Raw genomic sequence first — 27,607 nt, 5'->3', positions numbered from 1 at the left:
ATCCAAATACAGCTTGCACAGTTCAAAGAGCAATAATATATATTTCTTAAAATTCAGTTAAGTGACTCAATGATTCCCTGAAATAACCAGCGTGTGCGTATGTCACCACTTCAGAGAGAACCCTGCCTTCTGTTCAGCTTGTGGCAAAATCTTTTTGCCCTGTGCATGCAAACATCTTTCCTTATTCTTAAACATGTGTTAAATCCAGACTGGCAGATGTGCACGTGGGTCATGACTGGAGTCCTGCCTTCAGCTTCGTTCTGCAATTCTCTGAGTGCTTTGAGAAGAGGTTGCAGCAAAAGTCTCTTTAACTGGTGGTCCCCCATGCTGTTCCCACTGTTTCCCCCAGAACAGGCAGGAAGGTCTATAGGACTGGCTTTGGGACATGCAGAAGAAGTGAGGACCAATATCAGCATGGCCCTTCATGGGTGCTTGCTGTGGCAGACCTGGCTAACAAAACCCTGAAGCTCCTTGCTGTGAGTAACACTGTTGAGATGTCCATCTCAAACAAAATGGGGAAGTTTCCTCAACTCACTTCTGATTCATAGCAAAGCAAAGCACTGATGATTAAGAAAAGGCTTTTGTCTGTTAATCATTCATTGTTGCTTTGATTCTGGGAGTGAAAGCTAAAGGTAGATAATTAGAAGAGGAATCAAAGAACGTATTTCTAACAGTGAGAATAGTTAATTATTAGAGCAATTTACCAAGAGTTCAAGGAGTTTCTCCCTCAATTTGTCACCACCTCTGGCTGTTTTATCTTCACGTGCTTGATCCTTTTGACTATAGGAGAATCCCTGTGCAAGAGAAAAAAAAAGAGCAGCAAGTTTCTAGAGCGCTTAGTTGCAAGGCAAACTTGAAATGAAAATATCAACAAAATCATAAGGCAAATTTTTTGAATAGGTTTTTGTTGCTCGTGAAACAGTTGTTGAACTACCTGTATTTTTATTTTGCTTTGTGTAAAAGAAACAAGAAGTCATCTGGGATTCCACTTTTTGGAATCTTATAAGCTTGGAGCGGGCCTACGATGCAAAAAGTCTGTCAAGGAAATTCAGAACTGGACCGCTGCAGAAAAGCCCCAGTCCTGCTGCTTGTCTTGTAATTGAACCAGCTGGGACTGGCAGTAGCAGTGTATTTTTGAGTGCTGTGAATTTATGAATGCTGATCACAGAATATGTACACTTGTGACATTTCCTTCTATTTTTACAGCAGCATTGCAGTGCAATACACAAATGCATTGCAGTGAAGCAGCTACACCCGCAATTTTGCTCATGAAGGATTTGGGATCCTCTTGCAGGCCTTGCTTATTTCTAATGTCAAAAATTCATTACTGTTACTCTTTCAGCAGTGAACTTTGTTGATTCTGAACATTTGCATGTGCTCCATCTGTAAGCTTTGTGGCAGGATTTTTTTTATACTCTCAGGTGGCTTGCAATGTTCTGAATTCTTACACTTTTTTGATATTTTAGTATCCATGCCTCATGGGATTTGTAGAATGTGTCTTAAAAGAGTGATCTGAAGCTTGTCTAACCCAAGTTATTCCAAGAACAGATTAACAGACTGTTCAGAGGCAGCCGTTTTTACATAAAAAGTTATGACTGCGAATGTCCGAGAGATGTTTGTGTTAATAATGTAACTTTTTCATTTCTATACATCACACATGTATGTATCTCCTCCATAGGAAAGACCAGAACCTCTTGTCACCAGTGAATTGCTGGTACTTACTCCTGAACCAAGTGAGAAGAGAAAGCAAAGACCATGCAACGTTGAGCGATATCTACCTGAACAATGTGATCATGCGGTTCATGCAGATAAGCGAAGACTCCACCAGAATGTTCAAGAAGGTAATGCCTCTCCTGCAGTCCTCCATCTGCCTTGTAAGATGCATGAAGGAGGCAAAAGTGTCCTAACAGGTAGCATTTGAGGAGAAGATTCAGCACACGTAGCATAAAATCTGTTTTAGCACACATATAAATTCTTCATGACTGTTCTTGCAGAGCAAATCCTTAGTGCTGAAATGCCTGGGAACGTGCTGTATGTGCTGGTGACCTTAAGAGCTGAGTCACAAATATCCAAAAGGCAGGGGAAAAAAGCCTGTTCTCTCAAAAGCACACTCGTCTACCCATGCAGAAAGGAAACAGTCTTCACTTAAGACTCCCAAAATAGTAATGCTGTACTAATGAATTATTTGTAGAAACAGTATTTCCTTGAAACTCTGTCATGAGAGAAATGGATTCAAGCCAAAGTAAGGGTGTGCCATGTAGTACCTTGGCATAAAGGTGGTAGCATATGCTGCGATTCTCCTAAAAGTGTTCCCTTTCCTTCCCACTTTTGAAAACATACCTACTTCTATTAGACCATTTAAGCATTGTCTCTGTACGTGTTTGTCCTTGTACGTGCCCGTTACGTGTTTTCATAGCACATACAACGTGTAAATCCCTCTTGTGCTAAGCAAGCACTCTAGGCAGCCTTGGTTTGAGATCTGCGTAATGTGTTTGCAATCATTGTTGTTATAATGTTCCAAAGTAAAAATAGATTATAAATGCACATCCGTCAGTCACAGTGGGGTGCTGGTAGGCAAGCATCATACAAAAAAGAGTTCCAAAAAAATAGAAGTTAAAGAACGTAAAGTGTGTGACTAAATGATGGCAAGGGTACCAGACTAATGTTTTCAAAATAGGGAACTGATTTCACATATACTTGACTACAATCCTAGACAGGTAGCAATTGGGTGGGGAGAAGAATTATTTAGGGAGCACATAGGTTGTACTTGGAGGAAAAAAAGTGAAAACATGAATCAAATTTATTGGTGTGTGTTAAAACCTGTAACAGTAATAGAGTTGAAATTTATAGTTCCTCAATCAGTAATGATCCATTCACGTAATATGTCTGATGCATAGAACTGTAGTTCACAAACCACTAAACTTACTAATACGGAAGATTATTATAGAAGTTGAAAAGATAATGAGAAAAGCAATTGGAACATGCTGCAGTACTGTCTATGTGGAGATATCTCAGACTTGCTTGGACCAGTAGAAATTTTTTGGTATTGAATCTGGAATACTTTTTAAGTTATTTATGTCATATCTCAGAAAACTCTTCTTTACTAGGTGTGCGTTATTAGACTAGCCTGTTTGCTTTCAGTGTAGTCCAGTTCTTTAGCACTGGAAATCTTGCTTTTCCTTCCTTTTTTCCACATGGACTGTATAAAAATATCTAGATAAAGTTGTCCGTGGAGAAGTCTTTGTCCTTCTTTATTCACTCATAACTTGTTAAAGGAGATTGCTGCAGCTTACCTGTCAGAAGGAGTAAAATGTGTGGATGTTTTCAGTGCATTAACAGGAGGCATATTGTCCCACCTTCCTGACAGACTCAGCTCTTTTCTCCATATTGTGCCAAGGAACATGCAACATTTCAAATTTCCTTTTTCTAGCATAGCTCCCTGAAGAAAAGCAAGCAGCGGCTTTTGCTTTTATATTCCTAACTTGGATCCTCTGCAGGGGAAGGAAGAGAAAGGAAATTGAGGAAGTCCTGCTGGATCTGGAGCTCATAACCTGGAGCTCACATTAGTGGAGCCCAAATCCTGAGCAGCCCTGTCCTACCTTTCAGCAGGGTTTGCCAGCTGACACTCAGTGTGACAGTGTCACACCACACAGCCATTAGCTGAGGTGGAACATGGAGAATGAGCTCACCAAAGGCTGTATGAAGGGATCTGAGCCAGGCCCACTAACATGAGGGAAGAGGTGGCGGGAAGGCACGTGGCACCTCAGCATGGCCTAAGTGAGCTTCATGGGCACGTGGCCTGAATGTGGTGGTGGTTGTTCACCAGTATCAATTCTGAGCACTCATATTTAGGATAGTCATCAGGAATCAATACTTGTTGGAGAAGGTTAGTATTTCACTGAGTCCCAGTGTGCACAGTTCTTGCTGTGGTGCTTGCTGCAGAGTACTGGTGATTCATTTGCTGTTAGTTTCCAGCTGCAGAACTGATTATAACTTGAATGATGATGAAGCTCCAGATTTTCTTCTCTGAAAAGGAAAGGGAGTTATAAAATGAGGTGAACAACATTGGACAGAGAGAAAAACAAGACCTGTGCAGGAGATGAAGCTGTTAGCCAATTGTCTTGCTTTATTGATGAAGAATATGAGCTATCTATATTTAGTCCAAATGGCCAGCTTCAACCATAAGGGTCGTTAAAGGTCCCTTCCAACCCAAACGATTCTATGATTCTGTGATAATTTCTGTTGGATGTGAATGAGCAGTCTAACTTAAGGTACGTCACAGACCATCTCAGAAATGCTTAATGGACATCCACCAGGCAACAGAAAGAGATTAGGTGCAAAACACACATGTCCTGTACTACAGTCCCCCTTACAGCAAAGAGGTCACAGGAGCAAAGAGAAGATGCACTTAGAATGAGAAAGGTGATATCCAACACTCTCCTCCATCAAAATTGTATTCTCCCTAAAGAAAATGGTGCAGAATTTGTTGGAGATCTGTAAACTTGAACTAGTATATTTACCAATTTCTGTCACTTTCTGTAGGTTACTTTTGAAAAAGACTGGATTTGGAATAAAATTCTGTCGCAGAAAAGTTTAATCAGTCTCAATGGGTGTCATCCCTATGAAAGCATATGGGATTTGTTCACTGTTCACTGTTCAGATTTCAGGTTAAAATAGAGACAAACCATATCCTGCAGATATTTCTACATTGGAGTCTGATCATACTGTGCTGTGAAAGATGTAGTCTCTCTCTTATAAGTAATAAATGTAAATAATATGAACAGTAGTAATATGAAGATTTCAAAAATAAAGACTAACAAGTGCATGCTTAATATTTTACTGTGGTCCATGGTCAAGAGCAGGAAATACACCCATCTAACGTATCTGTACTCCATTGGCTCTCACAGCATTGCACATAGGAGCACTTTATGCCTTTCTAAGTAATTTCTAAATAATTTCTAAATCAAGCTTCTCTACATTCAATAATTAGATCATTTAATTATATATCTTCCAGTTTATTCACCTAGTAGACTTATGCATCACTATTATCATCTCGCTTTAGTTCTCCCTTGGTCTTGCAGCAGCAGCTTCTGCAGCTTTGGAGGTGCTTTAGCTCCGCTTCCAAGCCTGGACATCAGACTTCCAAGTCTGTGATCAGAGCAGATCTCCATCGTTCTGCTCTGAACCTGCAATCTGCCTGTTGCAGACAGGCAAAGTGTCTCAGAATGGATTGCCACATTGCTCACAAGCAAGATACGGTGAGACAGCAGCAAAGTCACTTTGAGCTTCTTGGCTCTTTCTGCTCCCTCTTTTTTCTCCCGCTCTCTCCTCCCGAGAGGATGAAGCTGCCCATTCTGCTTCTCAGTGGTAGCCTTTACTGGATTTTTCCACCTCGCTGCTGGGCACGTCAGTCCTCAAATGAAACTTTTCCACGAAGTGAGCCCAGCATTTTCTAGAGCGATACTGTTTGTGTGCTATCCTAAGATTGGCTTCAGCTTGAATTGTAGTAATGAAAAGATCAAATGATTTCCTCATTTCCTGGCTGTGCTTACCAGTAGAGTATTGTTTTGTTCCCTCTCCTGCTGATGTCTCCTGTGTGGGATACAGCACAAAGTCATGAGTCTGTAGCAACCCATTTCTCTAGTCCTTCTGTAAAAGGTGTACGCAGTACCCAGTGTTGATCTATATGAAATATAGTAATGAGGGGTGTCTGTACCCCTTGGTCTTTGTACCTTGCCCTTGTCTCACTCTGTTCTCCCTCATTCTGGTTCTTCCTTTTGCGTGCACCTAAACATTTGGTCTGGATTGCTTTGGTGAAATGATCCCTATTGGTTCTACCTTACATATTCTGATGGGCCAGGATATATTGCATTCAGGTACCTGACTGTACATGACTTTCCTGTCTAGGCTGACCCACTTAACATGTAGATATTCATTATTTTTGTTCTCCCGGGAGCTCTTTGTCATTCTCTTTTCCAGGGGTCAGGAACCAGCATCTGTTTAAATGTACTAAATGCAGGACAAAGATAGGACCTAGTTCAGAGATTTTGTGGCATTTATCTGATGATATGATGTCAGGCCTCGTGCTTCCAGATAGGCACTTAAGCTCTTCTTCTTTTTAGTTGCTGGCATATAAAAGCAGTACAGATTGCTGTTCATGCCTGGCCTTCATGCTGCACATAAAATTACAAACATAAAGTAGCAGAGTTCAAACCTTGCATACTTACGTATTTCTTCAGGCAGATGGGGTAGATGGCCTCATGGGGACAATTAAAGAATAAAGTAATAAGGAAAAATGTCAAGCAGAAGGGAAAAGTATTATGCAGAACATTTCATGCAGTGATTTTGGTTACCCCAGCATTAATAATCAACTGCATAAACACATACCCACAAAATCCTTAAGCAGATTTGTATATTTATAATTTATAAACATGTATTTTCTTTGGACAGAAACCATAACGATCCAAGATGAACATATCTTCCAGTGTTTACAGTAAAAGATGCTGGAGAAGCCAAGCACAATAAATATTTTAGTTCCATAATCTGGCTATTAACAAGGAATATGACTACCTGCCAAATCTATTTGATGTTATAAAGATTGTAGCACATATAGAGATCTTTTGCATGATTTTCTTAAACATTTAAAGGTTTAAAGCGATAGCAAAGCTATTTGTTGCTATAGAGTGGCAAATCTGGGACAAAATTTTACTATGAGTTCGTTATGTCAGTGTCACCGCAGCTCATGAAAGCTCATTAAAAGAAGGGTTTGCACATCACTTCCCTCAGGGACCAGCAGCAGATTCAAAAGCAATAGTCACAGAATATTTTTCCTAAATGATGTAACTGAGAGTAGCATTGTGTATGCTAAATACAGACACTAAAGAGTTCCAGGAAGAACTGAACCAACTATTAAATTTCAGGTTAAAAAAAAAAAACAAAACAAAACAAACAAAAGAGTAAAGTTGGGGTGCCCAGTTATTCTCTAACTGAAATGGATGGAAAAATTCTTACAGACGTCAATGAAAGGGTATTAATGTGGAATAAAATTTTAAGTTTCTCAGACATTAATCCATAAATATGAGTCTTGATAACATCAGTAGGACCACTGATGTGTTGAAGGTTGAGCACATACTGAAAGGCTGGTTTAGGTACACTTACTTGTCTGTTGCATGGGCATGGTGTATCCTACTATGAGGTGAAAAAAATATGCTACTGTCTCTTAATGCTTTGAACTGGATTAGTAACATATATAATATTTTTAGCAGGAGTTTATGTGTGCTCTAACATTTTTATTATGTTTTTTGTTCTTTTGGTTAATAGATGCTGATACCTTTCTGCAGGACATAGTGAATAAAGAAGCACCTCAGTGATTGTTTGTCAGGTTTTAATGGCCTCATTAGAGCTATCAACTTGGCTCCAGGAAAATGTGTGCTGCATCTTACATTCTGCGGTTTGGCTACCCTGAGGATAGGCTCCTAGAGGAGCACAGCATTCAAACATGCTGAACTATTGCAGGGAATAGGTAGCATAAAAGAGAAATAGGAGAGCCATTAACCACTGAAAATAAATGCACTTCTTATCTGGTGCTCCAACGCCCTATATATTACATGCTAAAAGCTATATCGCTTGCCACTCAAGTCAGTATTTCTTGATCCTAAATGCTAATGTAAAACGTGTTGGTTCTTGAAAATAAATCCCTTTTATACTGCTAAGGTTAACCAAATTTCCTGATTTTTTATTGGACAATTCCTACAAAATCCTTCATCAGAAAGAGGCAACTGACAGGTTATCCATCACTACAGGCACCCTCTGCAGGTTGGAGTCCCCAGATGAACTGGTGGAAGAATGACTCATCTGTGATTATGTGGCATTGCTGGGTTCTCTCTTCCTAATTTTTACTCTTTTTGCTGATCACCTCCCTCCCTCTCTATTTGCTTCCCATTTTAAAGCCTATTGGCCTTCCCTAAAAACATCTCCCTCTTCCTTTTATTGTGATCTCTTTCATTCACCTTCAAATTTACCATTGATCAGTGTGTTGCCTGGAAAAGATCAGGTATGCATGGTGGCGAGTAAAACCTGAGGGCTGGGCAAAGCTCTACAGGAGCAAAGAGGAGAAATGGGTCCTAGTAAATAGCGATCATTCCCAGAATCCTCAACTCATCTGGTGTCTTTTCTGCTCTTCAGTTACACCTTAATGCAAATAGACATTTGAGTTGTCATCAGCTTCGATATGGTAGAGACCAACAGCTGAAAGGAATAAATTGCTTGAAGCTGGAGTTCATCTACAGCTTTTTTCCCACACATTTATGCTTTCATACTCCAGTCTTAATGTCAGCCATCTTATTTGTATGTTTTGTCCTTCTTTCTGCTGAAGTAATTTAAAAAACAGACCGCTCATATTCAGCACTGTAGAAGCAGCTATCCAAGACAAAACAGGTGGCCTCTGCTTCTTGGAGCTTTGAGATGTGTAAGTTGTCTCAGAGCTGCGCTGATTTTTAAAGGCAAGCTGCCAATGTAAAGCAATGAAAAGCAATTCAGAATTTTTGCTAAAGCTTTTACTGTGTTTCCCTACAGCAGCTTGCAAATCTGCAGTCCTTTTCCAATTCTTTACAAGCACTCTGCACTGTTAGGCATATGAATTTTGTCCTTTATATTAGGTGAAAATAATCTGATATTTGCAAAGAAATGGAATTAGTAAGCTTTATGTTCTAGATACTTCAGTAGTAGAGCATAACTCATGAAAAATACCGGACTTTGAAAAGTATTAGCAATGAGGAAAGTTTCATACTAGTTCTTTGTAACTTGTCTTCAGAGCATCTGTCTCACTGTGCCTTAGTTACTACAGCTAATGCCCTTGGGAATACAAGAATTTCACTGAAGTGTTTTGTAATTTATATTTCTAGCTTCTTGTTGGTTAAAAATCATCTTGCATGTAAGGATTGGAGTGAATACTGATAAGTGATATGGCAGGTTCCTTAAAATACTGCCCAGAGTTAGGAGTATAACAGTAGGAATAGAAGAAAAAATCCAAAGTTTTCTGTTCCAGCTACTGTTTGTCTCTGTTTCATCCTCCTGGAAGACACAGTGGGTGGGATGCATGGTGTGGTTCCTCCTCATACGTGGGCGTTGCACTGGAAATTCTCATTCAGAAACCATTATTCCTGCAGGTGTTTTAGTGATGGCCAAGTATGTGTTAGCGGCTTTGGAGATGAGTTGTCCCTGAGGATTTTCCTTTGGCTTCTATACAAATACAAAGTACTTCTCATAGCAAAGGACATTATCTATCATGAAGTTGGAGTTTTTTAGAAGCCGGGCTAATTATCAATTTATTCACAGAAAAAAAAAAGCTGACAGTTCCAGCACGGATGTTACAATGCTGAGCACCGCAGAAGAAATGTAGCCAGGCTGTTTGCCAAGTCCCGTAGCTCTATTCTATAGCTGTTTTCCAAAGACTGTGGTACAAATGCCTTCAACTCTTGCACAGTTGCCACAATTTTCATCTGATTGAACTGCTATGGACAACTAACAAAGGAATATATTTGAATAAGACTCCAATTAAATACTCTTATTTTGACATACTTGCTTTCTTTAATAACTGCTGCTAAGCATTTCTTTTTTCTGGGTCAGAATGAAAATAAAGACAGAGTCCAGAAAAGCTAAACAAAGCTGTTTCAGCAGCCCACTCTGTGCAATATTTTGCAATTGGGTATCTGTTTCAAAGCAGAGCCACAATTATTTCTTGCATAAATATTTAGATAGTTGCGTGTGCTGAGAAACAAAGACTATTCTAGATGTAAAATTGGGCTGGGTGTCCCTCTAGAATATCACATTCCACGTGGTTTAGTTTTTGTATATATCATAGCAGTTGTAAAACAGTATATGGTTTGTTCCATGAAAAAGGCTTATACCATTAATCTTGAACTTCGCCCTTTCTGTTGGCACCTAATTTCCTGATGCTTCATGGGAAAATCTCTCAAATTATTTCTGGGTTTCCTTTTAGAAGTCTTCTGTCCAGATGTTGTCCATATACCTCTGCATCCCTGAATTGTTATTTTTAGAGCACTGCAATTCTCTCAGAACGGTGTCTTTGTGGGCAATATTGCTATCTAGGATGAACAATGAATACAAATATCGAGAAGCAAATGTATGTTGCAGTTTTTGCGTGCCTTTTTCTAATGATTTCTTTTTAATTACAGAGCAAAGAGATTGCGTTTCAGCTTCATGAAGACTTAATGAAAGTTCTTAATGAGCTTTACACGGTAAGTACAGTTTCTTACTTAGCTTATCTTACAGAAATTCCATATCGGACTTCTTCTATAAGCTTTAAGTTTCCTTTTATCTAGCAAGTTACCCCCCAGTGGAGATGCTTATTTTTGTCTTTTCACACAAGTCTACACTATCACTGTTGGAAAGATTACTTACTTATGTACAATACATATACTAATATTTTCAGGATTAATCATTATTTTCAACCCTTTTTCCCCCCAGACTATGCTAAGCCAATTTATTGTAAGTGTTGTTGATTATTAATGAGGCATTTCGACTCGGAGTTTACCAGAGCAAAGCTTCTTCCTTTTCTGCCTTGTTTTTGTCCATGCTGCCATCTGCTTGGTTTGACTCATGGACTACGCTCAGTAAATCAGTAAATGTTACTTATGTGCCCTCCCCTCTCCCTGGCTGGAATAAGTAAATAATGAAAAGAAAAACAGAAAAATAGAGGGTAGTGTAGGTTTTCCATACCATTCAGAGAGGTCAAGATGAAAACCCTCTAAGTGTTCTGGCAAGCTGCTACTAACCCATTGGAAAATTGGAGAGAATCATGGAATCATAGAATTGTCTAGGTTGGAAGGGACCTTTAAGATCATCTAGTCCAACCATCAACCTAACTCTGATAAAAAACCATCACTAAACCATGTCGCTAAGCACTATGTCAGCCCGTCTTTTAAATACCTCCAGGGATGGTGCCTCAACCACTTCCCTGGGAATGGTTCAGAAGGTAGGTCTGAACTTCTTTTCCTTTTCGAAACTCATCTACACAACTTGTTACTAGAGGATGAGGTCTTGTCCACTTAAAAAACTTCTCCCAAAATATTTTTGAGAGGATATGTTCTGAGAAAGAACAAAACAGGCATAACTCTTTGTTTTAAACAGCTATGCAATGAAGAGGAACTGGTGACATCCACCTCTTACAAAAGTCTGTTGATTCCTCATGGTTGAGGAAGTTGTACATATAAATTCTCCCTTTTGTCTGGAAGAACTGAAATATCCATGCTCCAGTACCCTGCATAAATCTCTAGACTGCTCCGTTCCCTACCCTCAATATTTGGGGTACCAGGAAAAAAAAATGCACAATATCTATGTCAAGAAACAGTTTGTGATTTTAAGGAAGTTTAAGAAGAGATCAGAGACCAGCTCTCCTCTCCTCAGGGAGTGATCGGTCAAGCATTACTTTTGTGCACCTTGTCTGTTTTCCTTTTGACCTGGGGAAAATTGTGCACCCATCAGTGGGTGGGTTGAAGAACATTTGAACTCAAGAGCAACTTAGGTGGCAAAAAGAAGGTCCAAAGAAATTTAGACCTGTCTCACTGTCCTGGGTTCTTTTGGACTGTAGTTAGGGACACAGATTCCTAAAACCTAGCTAAACATTTACCTTTTTTTTTTATTATTTTTTGAGGGCTTTTCTTTTTTGTTTTTTCTAAAATCGCCACTGATTTTGTAGGGTGCGATACTGCAAAACCTTGTTGACTCAGGCATGTAGCCAGTGAAGTGCTCTGGGATCAGCTTCTGCAAAGTAGTGATAGCCGCAGACAATTCGCACAGCTGCAGGGGATCAGTGGCCATAGGAGCCGTTGCACAAGTGGGGCTTCAGTGGTGAGTAAGCCCTGAAGATACAGCCTTGCTTCAATTAAACAGTTGCGTAACTCCAGCGCCTGGTGAGGCACGGGATTAGCGCCCACGCTCCCAGGGTAGGAAAACAGTGAAGCGTGTGCTGAAATGCTTTGCTGAATCACCAGTGAAAATCTGCAAGACTGGACTTTGGTGTTTTCACTCTTTTTCTTCACACTAGTGTTGTATCTTCCCACTGATGACTACAGATGTATTCAGATATTACCTTCCACGTTATGGATTCCAGTGAATGCCGATTCCTTGCTCAGTATTTTAAGATTTTTGTAAAATGGGAAGTTTTTTGAATTTAATAAAATACAGAGCATGTGCACAATTTGGATTAGGTTACTGCTGCAGGATGGCTTCTTGGGATGGAATTTACTTCACCTAACTTTCAGGCATCTGCAGTGTAGGTACAAATATCTAAGCTTGCCATCTGTGTTCCAGTTATACTCACTGGAAATCTAATATGGGGACATCAGACCCCTTCATCTGATCAGATGCAAGCATCTGCTTCAAATGAGATGATCTACACTGTTAACTCCGTTGTGCAGCTTTCCATTGATTGCAAAGGGCTTGGTCAGCTGTAGATGCCCACATTTAGCCAGATACAACCCACGCTTAGCGAAGTGACGGTATGGTGCAGAGTGGCATCTGTCCCACTGCTTGCCTGTTTAGAATGATCATCAGCGTATCCGTGTATTATATCTGCTTGTGTACATAAAGATAGAACAATATGTAGACAGATGGAAACCTCATGCACAGGTTTTTAGTTCTGTGTGACATTTACTGTTTACAGAATAAGATCATAGTGGCCTTACCAAAACAAGTATCTACAATTTTAGTCTCTGGAGGGGTATGTTTCTCAGTCACTTACAAAAAAGAGAAGTCATCTTCCTGTTTGCCTCATGATTTATAGAGATTGGGGGACAGAATTCAGTTTTACTGTTGTGAGATACATCTTTGTGGCCAAAAGAAAGCAAATTAATTTCAAGACCGTGAATAATACACCAGTATCGAAGTCTATCCCTACTACTACTTGGTTCTGGTTTGTTTTTTTTTTAGAGAATGGTACCTTCATGAAGTATAACTGTTAAAATGTGAAGCCTTATTGGAGTTTAAATACCTCTAAAGCCTTTGAGTGGTGGGAAAGTATCAGAGCTTTTAATGTGTATGAAGAAGGGTATAATAATCTGTTTACTTCTTATCATTGTTCCTTATCTTAGAAGAAAGGTCTGTAAATTAAGATCACCTTCCATAATTAAAAAAACAAGCAAATAATTGTGCACCTGTGAGCAAAGCAGGCTTATTTTGCTGGAATAATCAGAATTTTGCAAGGGAAACTTCACTTTTTCATTTTCCATCTTTTTTATATAGGGAAACTTTTCTTACACATTACGTTACTTATTTATTTTCTACATGGTACTCACCTGACTAGTGAAAATGCATTTTAAGGCTATATTTTCAGTTCTCAGTATTTTATGAAAACACCACGCTAAAATCAATTTAATAGCTTCTGTATCTTTGCAAGTTCAATAAATTATGAGTGGCGAGTGCTTTTAATTATGCATGACTTCTCCCTGGCTGTGCCAGCCAGTCAGTATTTTTAGTTCTGCAACATCCCAGCTGCTGCCTTCCTCTCTTATTCCTCTGTCTACTACACTTTTATCCAATGTAGACTAGTAATTAGTCCCATGTTTTACGTAAGGATATAAGCTGTTGAAACTAGAGTGAGGAATATCTTTTGAGTGAGTGGGGATGGGGAAAGAGTAGCCCAGTTAGTTGTGTGGGGTCACAGAGTGCAGTTTATTTCCTGGCAATTACAGGACAAAAAAAAAGTTGGTCAAACTGAAAACTGTAGGAGGTTTGAGTTGGTGTTTTTTGTGAACTGAGAGATTTAGAAATCTTTTCACATGTTGACTTAAAGAGGCAACAGAGTATTGATTTTACAGTAGATCATCTTTGCAACAGAGAGGGCTCCCCGGTCAAACTCTTCTTCCATTTCTCTGGAAAGCTAAAATATCTTGTAGCATCAGATCAAGTACTGGAATATGACAGCAATGTCTGAGTGACTGCGAGTGGCAGGAAACAGAATGTAGGCAGACTCTTTCCTTGCAATGGAGGGAGGTCTCCACTGGATTTATTTAGGGGTCAGGGCATATTCGTAAATGATCCCTACAGGAGTCAGGGAGGGATCAATGAGGTGACAAGTTTGCTAAAAATACAGAGCTGTTCCAGTAATAAGGATGAGAGTGAATGGTGGAGAAAAGTGATGCATATCATAAAAATACGTCTTCATGACTTCCACTTGGCTTTCCAAATCACTCCTACTGGTATCACACTTTTCACAAGCAATACAAATGAAAGGCTTTCAGAAGAATGAGAAAGTAGGGGCAGTCCAAAACAAACAATTTAATATTAAATAAGACTGGGCTGCTGTGCCGCTTGCGTTTTCCATTGCTTTATCTTACTCTTTTAAAATCTTGGCTGTTTAATTTCTCAAAGTAGTTGCTGCCAGATTTTCTTTTTTCTTTGTTGACATAACACAGAGTCTGGATTCTCTATAGAAAGGTTTAAGTCCAATTTACTGTAGCACACCAGAGATCTGAGAAGGTGAAATCAGTAATTCTACATTGGTAGTAATATATCAGTGACAGTTCCTGGAACCACATCAGAGGTTGGTTTGGAAGCAAATAGGATGCTGAAAACAGCCAATACTGAGCCTACTTAACTGCTAGAGGCCACCAATGTACTAAAATTGGCATACAATTTTACTTATTTCTTGGGTAAAGTACTAGCTAACCTGATTTAATGAATCCCTTGCAGCTCCACCTTCTGATAAGAACTCATGACTTAGCAGAGACAATTCTGAAGCAATTCACACACAGCAATTGCAACATTACTGTTCTGTTAAATGTCTGTTTCCTGAGAAACGCTATGAAAAAGCTCTTAATTATGTAGATTTATTATAAAAATAAAGCACATGGTAGCACATGGTAATTCCAATATATTTTAACTTCGTAGTATTCTATCTTAATACATTGGGTTAAGAAGTTTTTGAAAAAGTAAGTATGCATGTAGGAAAGGAAAGCCAATGCCTTGCTACGGGAACATTCCTCTCTTGTAGCCCACAGAAGTACGGCACTAATTACTGTCTTGTTGATGGATTTGCCCAGATAACAATTGTGGGTTTAAATAAAATAATTATCTAAGGGTTCACTCTAATGTGCCCTTCCCTGAGATAAGTGCTATCTTCTGCCCTAAGCCTACTTGCTGAGCTCTTATAAATGATGCTGAAAATTTGGCACACAAAACAAGACATTTATATCACTAAGTGAACAGTCTGTCGCCTACAAGTGGGAGAGTACATAGTTTGGGTAGCATAATCTTTTTCATCTGCTTGTAGTCTGACTTTGTTATTTGACAGAAATCTATATTTTGCATCACTGGATCTGCAGAATAAACCTGCTAAATTAATAGAAGATAAACTCACCATTTAATTTTAGAAAGGGACTAGTATGCATTTAACAATGCTTGTTCCCTACTGCAGGGAAGTGCAGCATATGTCATGATGACAGTTCAGCATCTAAAATTACGACCTTGCTCTCTCTTTTCAGCGTATACTTGATGGCTGATCAATAAGCACTTTGGGGACTAATTAAAGTCTGTTCAGTGATAGATATTCTCACAGGATAGTCTATCAGTTCAACAGTTTGGTGGACATTTGAGAAGCGGTATTGCTTATTCCATCAGATTATTTTTCATTTGAATAACAGATCTATGGAGTTACTACATATTCACAGATTGGAGATCTGTGGATCTCACAACTCTTCATACAGTAAGTCTATTTACAAGAATTAGGCAAGCCTGTTGCTGTCTTTTACAGTACCTAACAGTCTTTTAAAAACTCCAGGGAGAAAAGATGGTATCGTGTTAAGGGAAGGAGTCATATATGCAACTTAGCAAGCAAATTCTAAGCTAATTTGTTGAGGAAGAGTGCAGTGAAATACTGGGAAACCCAGCTCTCTAGCTTGTTCCCATTTATTTTCCATATGTGTCTATCTGATGCTTTCTCAAGTTAAGTTTAGCTGCTGCAGCTTAACTCAGCTCTTAAAAAACACTGACGAATGATGAAAAAGGCTGGAGCTGTCAGTTTTCCCGAGAGGCTTGCAAAATAATGATGTCACCAGTGCATGAGATAAGCGGTGCTATCAACATAACAAACTGAACAGGGGTCAAATGCACGGGATGATCACTGCTCTGTACATAGTCTGTATTGGTTTCTAAGCCAGTGTGGCTCAGGTGGGAGAGATTCTGACTGTTGTCTATCCCTGAGTATACTGCCAAAGTGAGGGCTTTCTTTTTCAATTTTGGGAATCATTTGTACCAAGAACTTGTGCCAAGTTTGTTGCAAGAACATGGATTTGCAGTAGACATCTTGGTTTGCCATAGAGACTGTGAGCTCCGTGTCATTCTCGCGCAAAACTTGGCTTTCAATCAGTGTAGAGTGAGACCCTCTGGATTAGGCAGCATGTGCTGTAAGCGGGCAGGGAGAGGAGGAAGTGCTCTTCAGTGAGGTGAGGTTAGCGGAGTCAGCCTGGAGGCATCTGAGCCTCTTGGTGAGAGCTGGTAGTGATGCACTTGTACTCCTTCACTCAACCAGGAGGCAAGCTGAAATGTCATGGCCGCTGCAGAAGGACATTTATGCCTAGTTCACTGGGCTACACGGCACTCAGAAAAAAGGCTTCAAAAACTTCAGTGCTTACTGCTTTTGTCAAGCAGAACAAATCCTTGCTTCACCACTTAAGTCAGATGCTTTGAGATGTGCTGTTAGGAAACTCTGAGATATTATTATTGTTCCCTCTGCAGGCAGAAGAACTGAGAGAGTACAAAAGAAAATTACTTCCCTAGGTGGTAAGACACATGAGTTAGCCTTGTTCCACCAATGAAAAAGTCTCTGGAGCTGACAGAGAACAAAAGATGAAAAATAAAAGCAAAAACCTGTTGACTTCTGTAAAGAAGCACTCAAAAATTGAGTAAAAAGCCCAACAGAGAAGGGCAAAACCTTGCTTTTAATTTCCTTTTCCCATCATTTTTAATAGAGCAATATCACTTTTCTGTGCTTCTCAGGTTTGTTTCATAAATCATTTCTTTAAGAAGGGCATTTCTTCTCTTTGCAGTAATTCTTTTCTTTCCATGTGGCTGCACGAGTTAGCCTCCCTGAGCACCGATTATCCACAGCTTTAGCAATGCCTTTGGTAACAGTTAAACTGGGAACTGTGCTGGTCTCGGCTCTGCGGGCTTGCCTTCTCTTCCCAGCCTGGCTTTGTTCGTCTTCGGGTTTTTGCCTCATCCGTGTAGGCAGTGAGCTGCTGGGGCAGTGTCTGTTCTCGGTGGGTGTAGGCAGCGCTGGGACAGGGACCTCTGTGCTCTGGTCAGGCCTTGGAGCTCAACTGTGCTATAAAACAGCAGCAGCAGCAGCAGCAATTACACTAAGCCCTGTTCCCAGCAGTTTGGGTTTTTTCAGCGGAGCGCTGTAAAGGTATGTTTTCAAAAATAAAAACAAGGCTACTCTTTTTGATGGGCATCTCCAACTGGTTTATGTTACCACAGGAAGCGGGTGAAGAGTTGCCTACTTCATTTTTAATATCAATACTATTTCAGTTGTGTCACCAGCGTGGCATCAGTATTAAATAGCGGCATACACAGTTATGGTGTGTAACACCTGTGTAACATACATGGTGATGCAAAAACTGCAGCTCTCTCAAAGCTTCTTTCTTTCTGTTGCACGAGACTTTAAAAATGCATCTGTTCAGCCACCGCCTGGCATGGGGTGCAGTTGGTTTGTGCCGATCCGCGCTAAGCCACCCTGCAGCAGATTTGCACTATCTGGCTCTAGTGTCCCCAGAGTTGCCACTCTGCGGGTGCTCCTCAGGCTGGCCTAACTACTCAGTTACAAACAGAACTCCCTTCTCTAGGGAACATTTCAAGGCGGCTCCCCAAAATAGTCTGTCTGCTCCATGGGTCACACAAAGCTCCGCTGAGGGAGGAATGGCCTGTTTGATTCCTCCCTGGCTGTGTCCTTCGGAGGAGATGTGAATGGCTTGCATGGCCTTGACCCAAAGATAACATCTGCTGGAGAGAGCACTCTGGCACCCTGTGAAGAAGAGAGGAGGCTGCTGGCTGCCCGAGGATGCCTTCGTGCTTTGTTCCTTGCTTGAAACTTAAGGCAAGAACAACAAAAACCAACCAACCAAACAACAAAAAAAAGGCTCGGGAAGGTGGAAAGATGCTTTCTGTGCTGAAGGTGGGCAGAGACAGCCCTCCCCAGCACAGGTGGGTGGTTTGTGGTTGCTTGCTGCCCACAAGCTGGGGCTTTTCTTGCTTGAAGAAGGGAGGACTGGGCTGAACCAGTCCCTCTCCCTCTTTGTGGTCTGTGCGAGCATGTATTTGCAAGCTGGCAGCCCAGGCTCTCTTGGCTGTGTGTGTAGAAGAAAGATAATGGTATTAACTGGGGGGCTATGGGGAAAGCATCTTCACAACTTATTTATCAGGCGCCTCCTTCTCCAGCTCTCTTCTGGCTTTAGGTCACACCCGATCTGGTGGCTGCCCACTTGGGAGCCACTTCATTCCAGGCCATAGAGAGCTATCCACCTGGCTGGGGATGTGCTCCCAGACCAAACCTTCCCTTTGCCTCCGCTTCCTTCCCCTTTCCTCAGTGCTGGAGGAGTTCTGCTCCCAAACTTTCGATGCCCACAGCTGAGCTGTTAACAGCCCTGAAGAAGTGAGATAGATATGGCACTGGCATAGAATTTAATTTTACTGTTCGTTATTTCATGTTTTTGTTCAAAATCAGGAATCCTGAAGTTTGAGAAGAATGATTTTGCTCTTTCCTGTCAGAGCAATGAAAAAAAAAAATCCCCCCCAAATTTTTTTACACAACTTTTGACTGAAGTGTTTGATAGCTTGCTGCCCCATTGCCTACCCAACCGTAGGGCAGTGCAGTGCAAGGCCCTTCTGAGCAGAGATGAGGCAGGATGAGGGATGGTCTCACATGCTTTAATTACGACTAGTTCTCCATCACCTTCCTGTTTATTCGTAGTGCTCGGTACAGCACAGTGAACATTTAGAATTTTAGATATAGAAATACCTGTTTTTTAAGGTGAACAGTGGCAGTCTGGACATCATCCAAAGGCTTCATCGAAAGTCAGGCATATTGACAAGGCCAATAGGCTCACAGTATCCCTATTGGGACACTATTAAATACATCAGAAAAGAAAAATGCAACCAGGAATCCTCAGTCTCTGTTGGCAAAGAAACTTATCCAAGGTCCATGTTTACAAGAGAACATTTCGCTCAAAGACCCCAGGATTTTTCTGTAGATACCTTTGTATTTTCATTTTATCCTGACTCTCTTTTGACTCGTCTTTTGCAGGTCATGAAAACATACCACATGTATCATGCAGAGAGCATCAGTGCAGAAAGCAAACTGAAGGAGGCAGAGAAGCAAGAAGAAAAACAGATTGGGAGGTCAGGAGACCCTGTTTTTCATATTCGACTAGAAGAAAGGCACCAGAGACGGAGCTCTGTGAAAAAGATTGAAAAAATGAAGGAAAAAGTAAATAGTCCTTTTATTTAGCTTCATTTGAAGTAATGTTAGTGCATTTCTGACATTCTTTAGCATTATATTAGACAGAGAAGTCCAGCTGGGGAATAAAATCAAACAAGGTACACATAATAAACTAGCAGTGGGTTATAGATAACTTGACTTAATTGTAGTTCAGAGAGGAGAATACTTTGTTCCCGGTGTAATTCTTACTATATGATTTGTCACGTTTGAAACAAAATACTAAGTTGTAGCTTTGTATTACATTTGCTATATCCGTAACAGGCTGGCAGCCCAGGTTCTTTCTTGTTAATAGGAATGTGTGCTTGAATTGTTACCATTTTTGCTACCTACCAAAAATGAAGTAATTCAAATACATTAATAGACAATCTTTTTCCTAGCGTCAAGCAAAGTATTCTGAAAACAAGCTGAAATCTATCAAGGCCCGTAATGAATACCTGCTCACCCTTGAAGCAACCAATGCTTCTGTTTTCAAGTATTACATTCATGACCTTTCGGATTTAATTGACGTAAGTATTGGCACATTTGTTTTTATGTTTATTCTGTTCAGGAATAATACTCTTTTTTTTCATTTTAAAAGGGAATACGTTAGTCATATGAGTTGCCTACAGTATGCTTATCATTTACAATATGGTATAATCAGCAGATTTTCCCGTCAGCTTTATATTTCACAAAATAAAGTGTCTTTAAAGTTAGAACATTATGTTTTCTCCCCATGTGGCAAGAGAAAATATGACAGGAATAACAAAAAAGGTACACATTTCCATTTTGTATTATAAAAACATTTCTGGGCTACAGATATTTTTTACAAGATAAGCTTCTTCAGTGGGCATCTAATAAAGGTATTTAACTGAAAATAAGGCATTTCCTCTGTGTCTTCAAAATCATTTAGTTTCATCCATCTAGTCATTGAATCAAATATACATCTCTTTTCTTCCTCTTTCCTACTCACTGTTGCATGACTTCTCTCTTCTGATTTCTTCTGTGTTATTTTGCTTGGTTTTATTGTCCCTGTCTAATCTACACCCATTCACCGACACATCCTGCTTCACCCACCTGGCCTGCCCAGGCAGTGAAAACATTTAGCAGGATCCTGACAGACAGATGACCAGGACAGAAAACTAAGGACAAGCAGCATCTCTGCCAGGGTACCACCCAACTGAGAAGTTGTCCCCACCTAATGGATGATTTTCCTGATACTGCTTAAAAGAAGGTGGATTTTTAGCCTCTAGTTAGTCTGTAAATGTGAACTTTTTGAGTTCTTCTTGACTGCTGGAAGGGGCCCTTTCCTTCTGTTCCCAGCATACCCACCCCTTCAGAAGCTGGAAAAATGCTCATTTTGTCTTCTCTCCTGGCTTGCCTTTCGGAGCTCACATTTCCCAGTGAATGTCTCCAGTGCATGTTTTGCTTGGTCAAAACGTTCTTAGGTTGGAAAATACACCTGATTCTTACCCATTTCTTCAATGTCCACAGAGGTTGCCGTAGCAGTAAAAGCTATGGGGAGGAACCCTAGGCCTGGAGCTTCACAAAGAATTGCGAGGGGAGGAGAAGTCAAGCTCTCTGTGCATACATCTACAAAGACAATACTCTTTGGAGTTAGTGTTTGTAAGGATATTTACACAACCATGAAGACTGAAGCTTTCTAACTGCTGGTTTTTAAGAGAATTATACATTCTACAATATTTAGTAACACAGAAAAATGATACTGACTTTGTGTGGCTTTTTTCAATCTGTGGACCAATGTAGACAATAACATTCTTTTGGCAAAATGGCTTTAGAAGTGACTCTTCCCTAAGGAATTTAAATGGGAAAGTCTAGCTGCCCTTTGCATCACTGTTTTGTAAGAGTAGGCTGTAAACATGTGCAACCAGAATTTGCTTCAGAGCCAATTTAATCCGATTGTGAGCTTGTTTAAATGAAGTGTCTTTCAGACATTTGTATTTAATCAGAGCACACTGTGAAAGCACTGGTATCTAGACAGAGTGTTTACTATTTGACAAAGGAAACGCTTTTTGTAAATGCAAGAGTCTTGGCAAGATTTTGGGGTTTTATCATTGGAATGTGAGACATGCTTCCCACTGGCCTTATGTTGCAGCAATCCAGACTATCTCATTCTGTAAGTCTATTAATGTCATGGTACGATTCGGAGTTTTCAGAGCAGTGGTGGCAATTTCATTCTTTGCCCTCTCTACTTTGTCCCCATCTGCCTTCTGTGCCTTTCCGTGCTTGCCTGGACTCTCTCTTTGCCTGTACAGAAGGGGATTACTTCTCCTCTGTGTCTGAATTCCAGTTAACAGGGAAGGGATTTAGATCTCCCCGAGCTGTTGGTGTTGCCCATAAATGAAACTGAATGTTTTCCTACGTTACTGAAAAATATGGCTGATAAAAATGGGATAAATATATGAAGGAATGCAGTGAACTGTTCAATATATATATATTTTTCTTTTGTAACAGGATTGGGTAGGGTTGTGGGATATTAATTTTTTTGCAAAAAATATTTATAGTTATTTCATTTGGATTCCCCTGCATTTTCCATTTGTGAGGCTCATATGGAAAATCCTAAATTGCAATTCCTCAGCTGAACTCGGTCTGAACTGTTCAACTCCTTCATTTCATTAACAAAACTCAGAGCTTCTGACTTAAAATGATGATATGTGGTTCATCTTAAGCTCTTATGATAAGAGCAAGATAAAAATATTGCTGTAGTCTTAGCTGGATGTTTTAATGCATTTAGTGAGCTGAGGGTTGGGACCAACATTTGCAAAGAAGTAGAGGGATAAACAGGATTTGATAGGCAGAGTATATTTTTGTCCTCTGCATACTGTACTAGAGGAATTTGAATTTTCTGTTAAAAATTTCTTCTCTCCTGACTATGTAGTAGGATCTAATTCAAGGGGAGGACAGGATTAGTTTTTTTCTTCATTTGTATCCTGTAAAAAGTAGCAAAGATTATTTTTTAGCTAAATTAAATAAGTTTTATCTAGTATGCAGAATTTTTTTCTAAGATTGTAGGTTTCAGAGAAGCAACAGGGTACACACCCCTGCTAATCTGACTGTCAATACCAACATCTGTCCATATGGCACATACTATTACTCATTTACTTGAAGATTTCCATGTAATTGAGTTTGTTAGATTTATCTGGGTATAAGAGGAATGTAGGGACATTTTCTCAGACTTACCGTGCACTCATGATCTGAAGATAAACGCTAGGAAACAGCAATCAAAACAATTTGACTGCAGTTCTACTGCTGGAATAAATAAAATATGCATGTGTTGGTCTTTCTTAGAGTGGAGTTTCTGAATCTCTAATTGCAGTCTGCACGCTTTGGATGGTTAGGAAGTTAGCGAACATTTAGCTATTATGAACTTAATTTATTCTGTAAAGGTTCTTTGTTAATCATTCATAGAACCAAGTTTAAAACTAGGCTAGAGTGTGTGGAGCTCACAATCTGTTATATAAGTTCTCATAAATATGATATGTGCAGCCAGATCCCTTTGATTTGAATGTAGATGCCTGTGTAACAGGCTGATTAGAAAGTGACTTATTCAGAGGTTAAGCCTTTTTTTATGAATTTCTCTCTCCATTGGCATTACAATTTTATTATTATTCCTGAAATGAAATGAAGAGCAGTTTGGTTGTTTGGTTGAAGCTCTGTGCTAAGCACTGCAGTTTGTTTTGTTCAAGCGTAAATATACTCTGGGGTGCAATAAAGACAATAAATGCTCTTGAGACTGTTTCAGATTTAATTCCAAATAAGAATAAAATGCAAATTACAAAATTAATTCTTCACACATATCTAAAATGCATCACTCATCTCCCTTCACTTTGCCCAACCAAAAGTCCTTATGAATCCAGAAATGCAATAAAACTCATAGTCTATGACTTCTTTCTTTCATTTCTCATCTTCATGTCTTGCTGCACCAGCTGACATCTCATCTCTCTAGCCCGTAGATTGATAGCAGATCTCATTAGCCACCCAGGCTGTAGCCTTGTGTGCTGATTAGTGAACCTCAAAGATTCTTATTTATTTTGGCTAACAGTGTGGTTGCTTGGTTGAACTTTACAAATCTTTCTGCAAATCTACAGATTTTTCCTGAAAATCTTGTGTACATCCATGCATGTGTGTGTGTGTGGTTATACACATGTACTTTTTGGCAACACTGGAAAGGCTGGTGATTTTTTTCCTAAGCCTAGTCAGATGGGATATGGTGGGGCAGCAGTTTAGTGGCATCACCTTAAATTTTCAGTCTTAGTAATAAAAAATACCCAAAGTGCCATCTCTATTATAGATAACTCTCTCTCTAAACCATCACTAGCACTAGCAGATTAAAACAGTACTCTTCTTTCTGAGTAGCAATGACTTGATATTGTGACTGAGCCATTCCCCAGTTAAAATTATCTTTGGCTACAAATTTTGGAGGAAGTGATGAATTATGGTCTGGCCGAAGTAAGGGTCATGATGTCTGAGTGTTCGTTTTTGCTTTTAAAAAATAACAAGATAGTATAAAAAAATTCTATCTTTACTGAAATTGTTGAAGTAAAATTCCAAATTCAGGCATTTTAAATTCCATTCAAAGAGCCACTGGTGATAAGGCATTAGTTCAGGTTCTGGATTTAGTTCTCATTTGCTCTGCTGGCATTGGCATAGCAAGAAAATGCCTTAGCCTGGCAGGATATTCTGCTTCACTTGGAGAATCCTTTTTCTTGGCTGAGAGGCCATATTTTGTACCCTGTTCAGCTGTCGTCATCTGCAAAAGATGACCATGCTGATAGTTACTGAGTAGATTAAGGGTTAAACAATTAAGTTCTTGGTACTGTCACAGCATAAAGGTTACAATCTTATATTCCAACTTGCAAAAAAGTGGCATCAGAAACCCACACAGCTCTAATTGTAAATCAATAGGCTTTCTATTAATACTCAGATTAATCCTCTAGAGCCAAAATCCTCTAGAGCCTCAAGATGGCTGTAGTTTTGCAACACGTGGATAGTTGGCCATGGTAAACCTGGCATTGCCCTCTATTTCTCATTTCCTTTCAGATTAATCTTCTATGAGGTCTCTCTGAAACTAATGCACATGAAATAAAACAGCTGTCCTGATCCACTTTCTTATCAGCACTTTTAGTCTGTCTTTTTCATCCAAGATAGTGAATTAAATATGAGATCTGATTTGACACGGAACAAGAGAAAAACACCAAGAGACTTTTCCTTTTAGAAACAATACTTTTTTAGGCTGGAGGTCTTTGAAATATGGATGTGCTTTAGTATAAAAGTTGAGTAGCTGTTTTAGTAAGTGTAACACACATTTCCATTCTATAAATGCAAAAGAGAGAGGTTAACCTATATGTGTTTGATTGAACATGACATCTTTTTTCCGTTTTCTTTAAATGGTTCAACAACTGGTTTTTGGATAGGCACTGTCCCACCTGCAGTAACTACCCGCAGTACTCACAAAGACTGGAAGTTTAGTCTTTCTGGAAGTTTTGTTCGGAGTAAAACAACCCTCTGTTGTCAGATTCCAGAGAGCAGTTTCATCACTAGTCATTAGTGCACCTAAGGCAAGGTGAGGGGTTTCTTTCTCTTCTACACACAGGTTTAGGTATGGCAAATAGGTTGAAAACTCTCTCCCATGCAGCGTGTCCAATTGTATGACTGTCTGTCTCTCTTTCTCTCTTTTTTTCTCTCCTTTTTCAAATAAGTAAGAGGAAAGGGAGGGAACGCGATCCCATGAGTCCCAGGGGTTTGTAATAGCCGTGAGGCAGGTATGCATATAAACATCGTCTACAGCGGACTGAATTCAAATTGCATCTTTACCCAACTGCATCGCTGAACTTGCGAGTCCTGCAAGGAAGGATGATTTTAAACTGGGGGTGGGCACCTGGGACAGGTAGCTGAGGGATGCCCCTAAGCATCGTGCTCCCTGGCTGCCCTCGCCAGGCATTGGCCTCTGACTGGGACAAATCTCTCCTGTTTGAGTAAATAACCTTGCTTTGCATGCAACTGTTAGCAAACTGATGTCCCACCATTCCGATGAGAGAGAGGTTTGCGGTACATCTACCGTTACATGGAAGACTCATTGACCAGAAGCTGAGGATATTGGTTACTGTGTAATGTGGGGAAAAAATTACGGAAACAATCACTTGATACACTTACTGCTGTGACATTTTAAGAAATATATTCAGCTGTTCCTCTAAAATATTAACCAATCATGAATAATGCAAACTGAGGATGCTTAGAATTCAAGAACAAACACAACTTTGTGTTATACCAATTAGGTTTCAATTACATTCCAGTGTTACTCTCACCCCTAGAAAAAAATACATAAATTATGACTTTCTGCATTTAGTAACATGATGTACATTGTAGACTCTGTCTGAGCATGAGAAATAAGGTGTTTACAGTAAATACATTTTTACTATCAGGGGAAAGGACATCAAACCATTCTTGTTGCATCAAAAAACATTTTAGATGGGTCACTAATGCTGGAGGCAGTTGTGGGTTTTTTTTGTTTGGGGACAGTCATGGTGAGCAGGAGTTGCTTCATTTTCAGTTTGGCATTGACTTAAATGGTAGAGTTATGTCAGGGTGGGTTTAAATAGGTGTTCCAAGGCTCACATATGACAATAATACTGAAAAGCCCACTTGTGTGTAGAGTCTGAGACCTTTTCTATGTAAATACAGTGACTGTATCTCTGTATCTGATAAACAAATGCAAACATATTGCTATACTTGTGCACTTGATCTCTTTTCTAAAACTGTCCCTTAATCTTTGCAATAGAATGAGGATACTAAATACTTACTGTCTTGACCCCAGTAAAAATTGTATTTTAATTTACAAGATATTTTGTAAAATAGTCCAAAGATAGAAGAATTTCAGGACAGAAAATTTTAGTGTTAATCTGTGGCTTGCGATATTGGAATTATGTTCTTCCTTTTAAATATTTTTTCTTTTACCTTTATTGTGTTTTTAGTGTTGTGATCTTGGGTACCACGCTAGCCTGAACAGAGCCCTTAGAACATACCTTTCTGCAGAGTATAACCTTGAAACTTCCAGGCATGAGGGCTTAGACATCATTGAAAATGCAGTTGACAGCTTGGAGCCACGAAGTGACAAACAGAGATTCATGGAAATGTACCCCACCGCTTTTTGTCCACCAATGAAATTTGAGTTCCAGTCTCATATGGGTGATGAGGTCTGTATACTGACAAGTATCCCCACAGTGACTGTTTCTGTTTCTGCATACCAACACAGAGAATTTATCCCCTTTTACGAAGAGTTTGGTAAAAGCTGTTATTGCTACCCAAAAGCAAGTGGATCAGCAATAACATTTTACAAAACTGGCAGTGCTGTTCTGAGCTTTTTCAGAGTTCTCAAGTAAAAACTGTTGCGTGTTATTATATTCCGTATTACTCACAGTGACATTGCTGCGGATTTGCTGGCAAACCTGTGCTCAGCCCAGCACCAGTATAAGTAGTGGTTTATGTCTTCATTACTACCAGCCTCACACATAACAGAGCTTGTGGGTGCTATTTGAGAGCAGCTGCAGAGCAGCTCCAAATTTTGCGTGCTGAAATGCAGCCTTTTCACCTTCTTCCTCCCCTGTTTTATTATCTGGAGATTTCAAGCATACTGGGTATGCTGTGCCCTGTTCTGTTACACCAAAGACCAGTAGCAAAGCAGAATACGGAATGACCCGTGTACATGATAATTTGAAGGTAACTCCAGGGTGTGCGTTTCTGTGTGACAGAGAAGCAACGCAAAGTAGCCATACAACAAGGCTGTGCTCAGTAGTCATAAGATGTGGTATGTAGTTCTACGCCTTGTAACACATAAATACTCTCAGTTTAGGTGGACACATTTCATTGTCTGCTTTATGAAGTTTTAATATCTTTGGTAGGAATTAACCTAGTTTTAGGAAGAGCAACCAAAGACTATTGACCAGGTTTTTTCTTCCTTTCGTCTTACCACTCTTTTTGATTCTTTGTTAGGTTTGTCAGGTCACTGCCCAGCAACCTGTGCAAGCAGAGCTTATGCTTAGATATCAGCAACTCCAGTCACGATTGGCCACACTCAAAATTGAAAATGAGGAGGTA

The 27,607-nt window shown here is 39.8% G+C and overlaps 1 protein-coding gene across 2 annotated transcripts in view; it reads left to right on the top strand.

Annotated features, from left to right (window-relative positions):
- The window catches only part of SRGAP1 (SLIT-ROBO Rho GTPase activating protein 1), a 151,730-nt gene that overhangs the window by 77,337 nt on the left and 46,786 nt on the right, over positions 1-27,607 (top strand). For both annotated transcript variants that reach the window (XM_074144412.1, XM_074144411.1), the window contains exons 3-8: positions 1,679-1,841; positions 10,197-10,259; positions 19,322-19,504; positions 19,894-20,022; positions 26,485-26,706; positions 27,503-27,604. In XM_074144412.1, the coding sequence (XP_074000513.1) occupies positions 1,679-1,841; positions 10,197-10,259; positions 19,322-19,504; positions 19,894-20,022; positions 26,485-26,706; positions 27,503-27,604 (862 nt within the window). The remainder of the gene's footprint in view (positions 1-1,678; positions 1,842-10,196; positions 10,260-19,321; positions 19,505-19,893; positions 20,023-26,484; positions 26,707-27,502; positions 27,605-27,607) is intronic.

The sequence above is a fragment of the Numenius arquata genome, chromosome 2 (assembly GCF_964106895.1).
Source record: "Numenius arquata chromosome 2, bNumArq3.hap1.1, whole genome shotgun sequence".
NCBI classification, from domain to species: Eukaryota; Metazoa; Chordata; class Aves; order Charadriiformes; family Scolopacidae; genus Numenius; species Numenius arquata.
The sequence above is the reverse complement of the archived record's forward strand: the minus strand, read 5'-3'. Positions and strand labels throughout refer to the sequence as shown.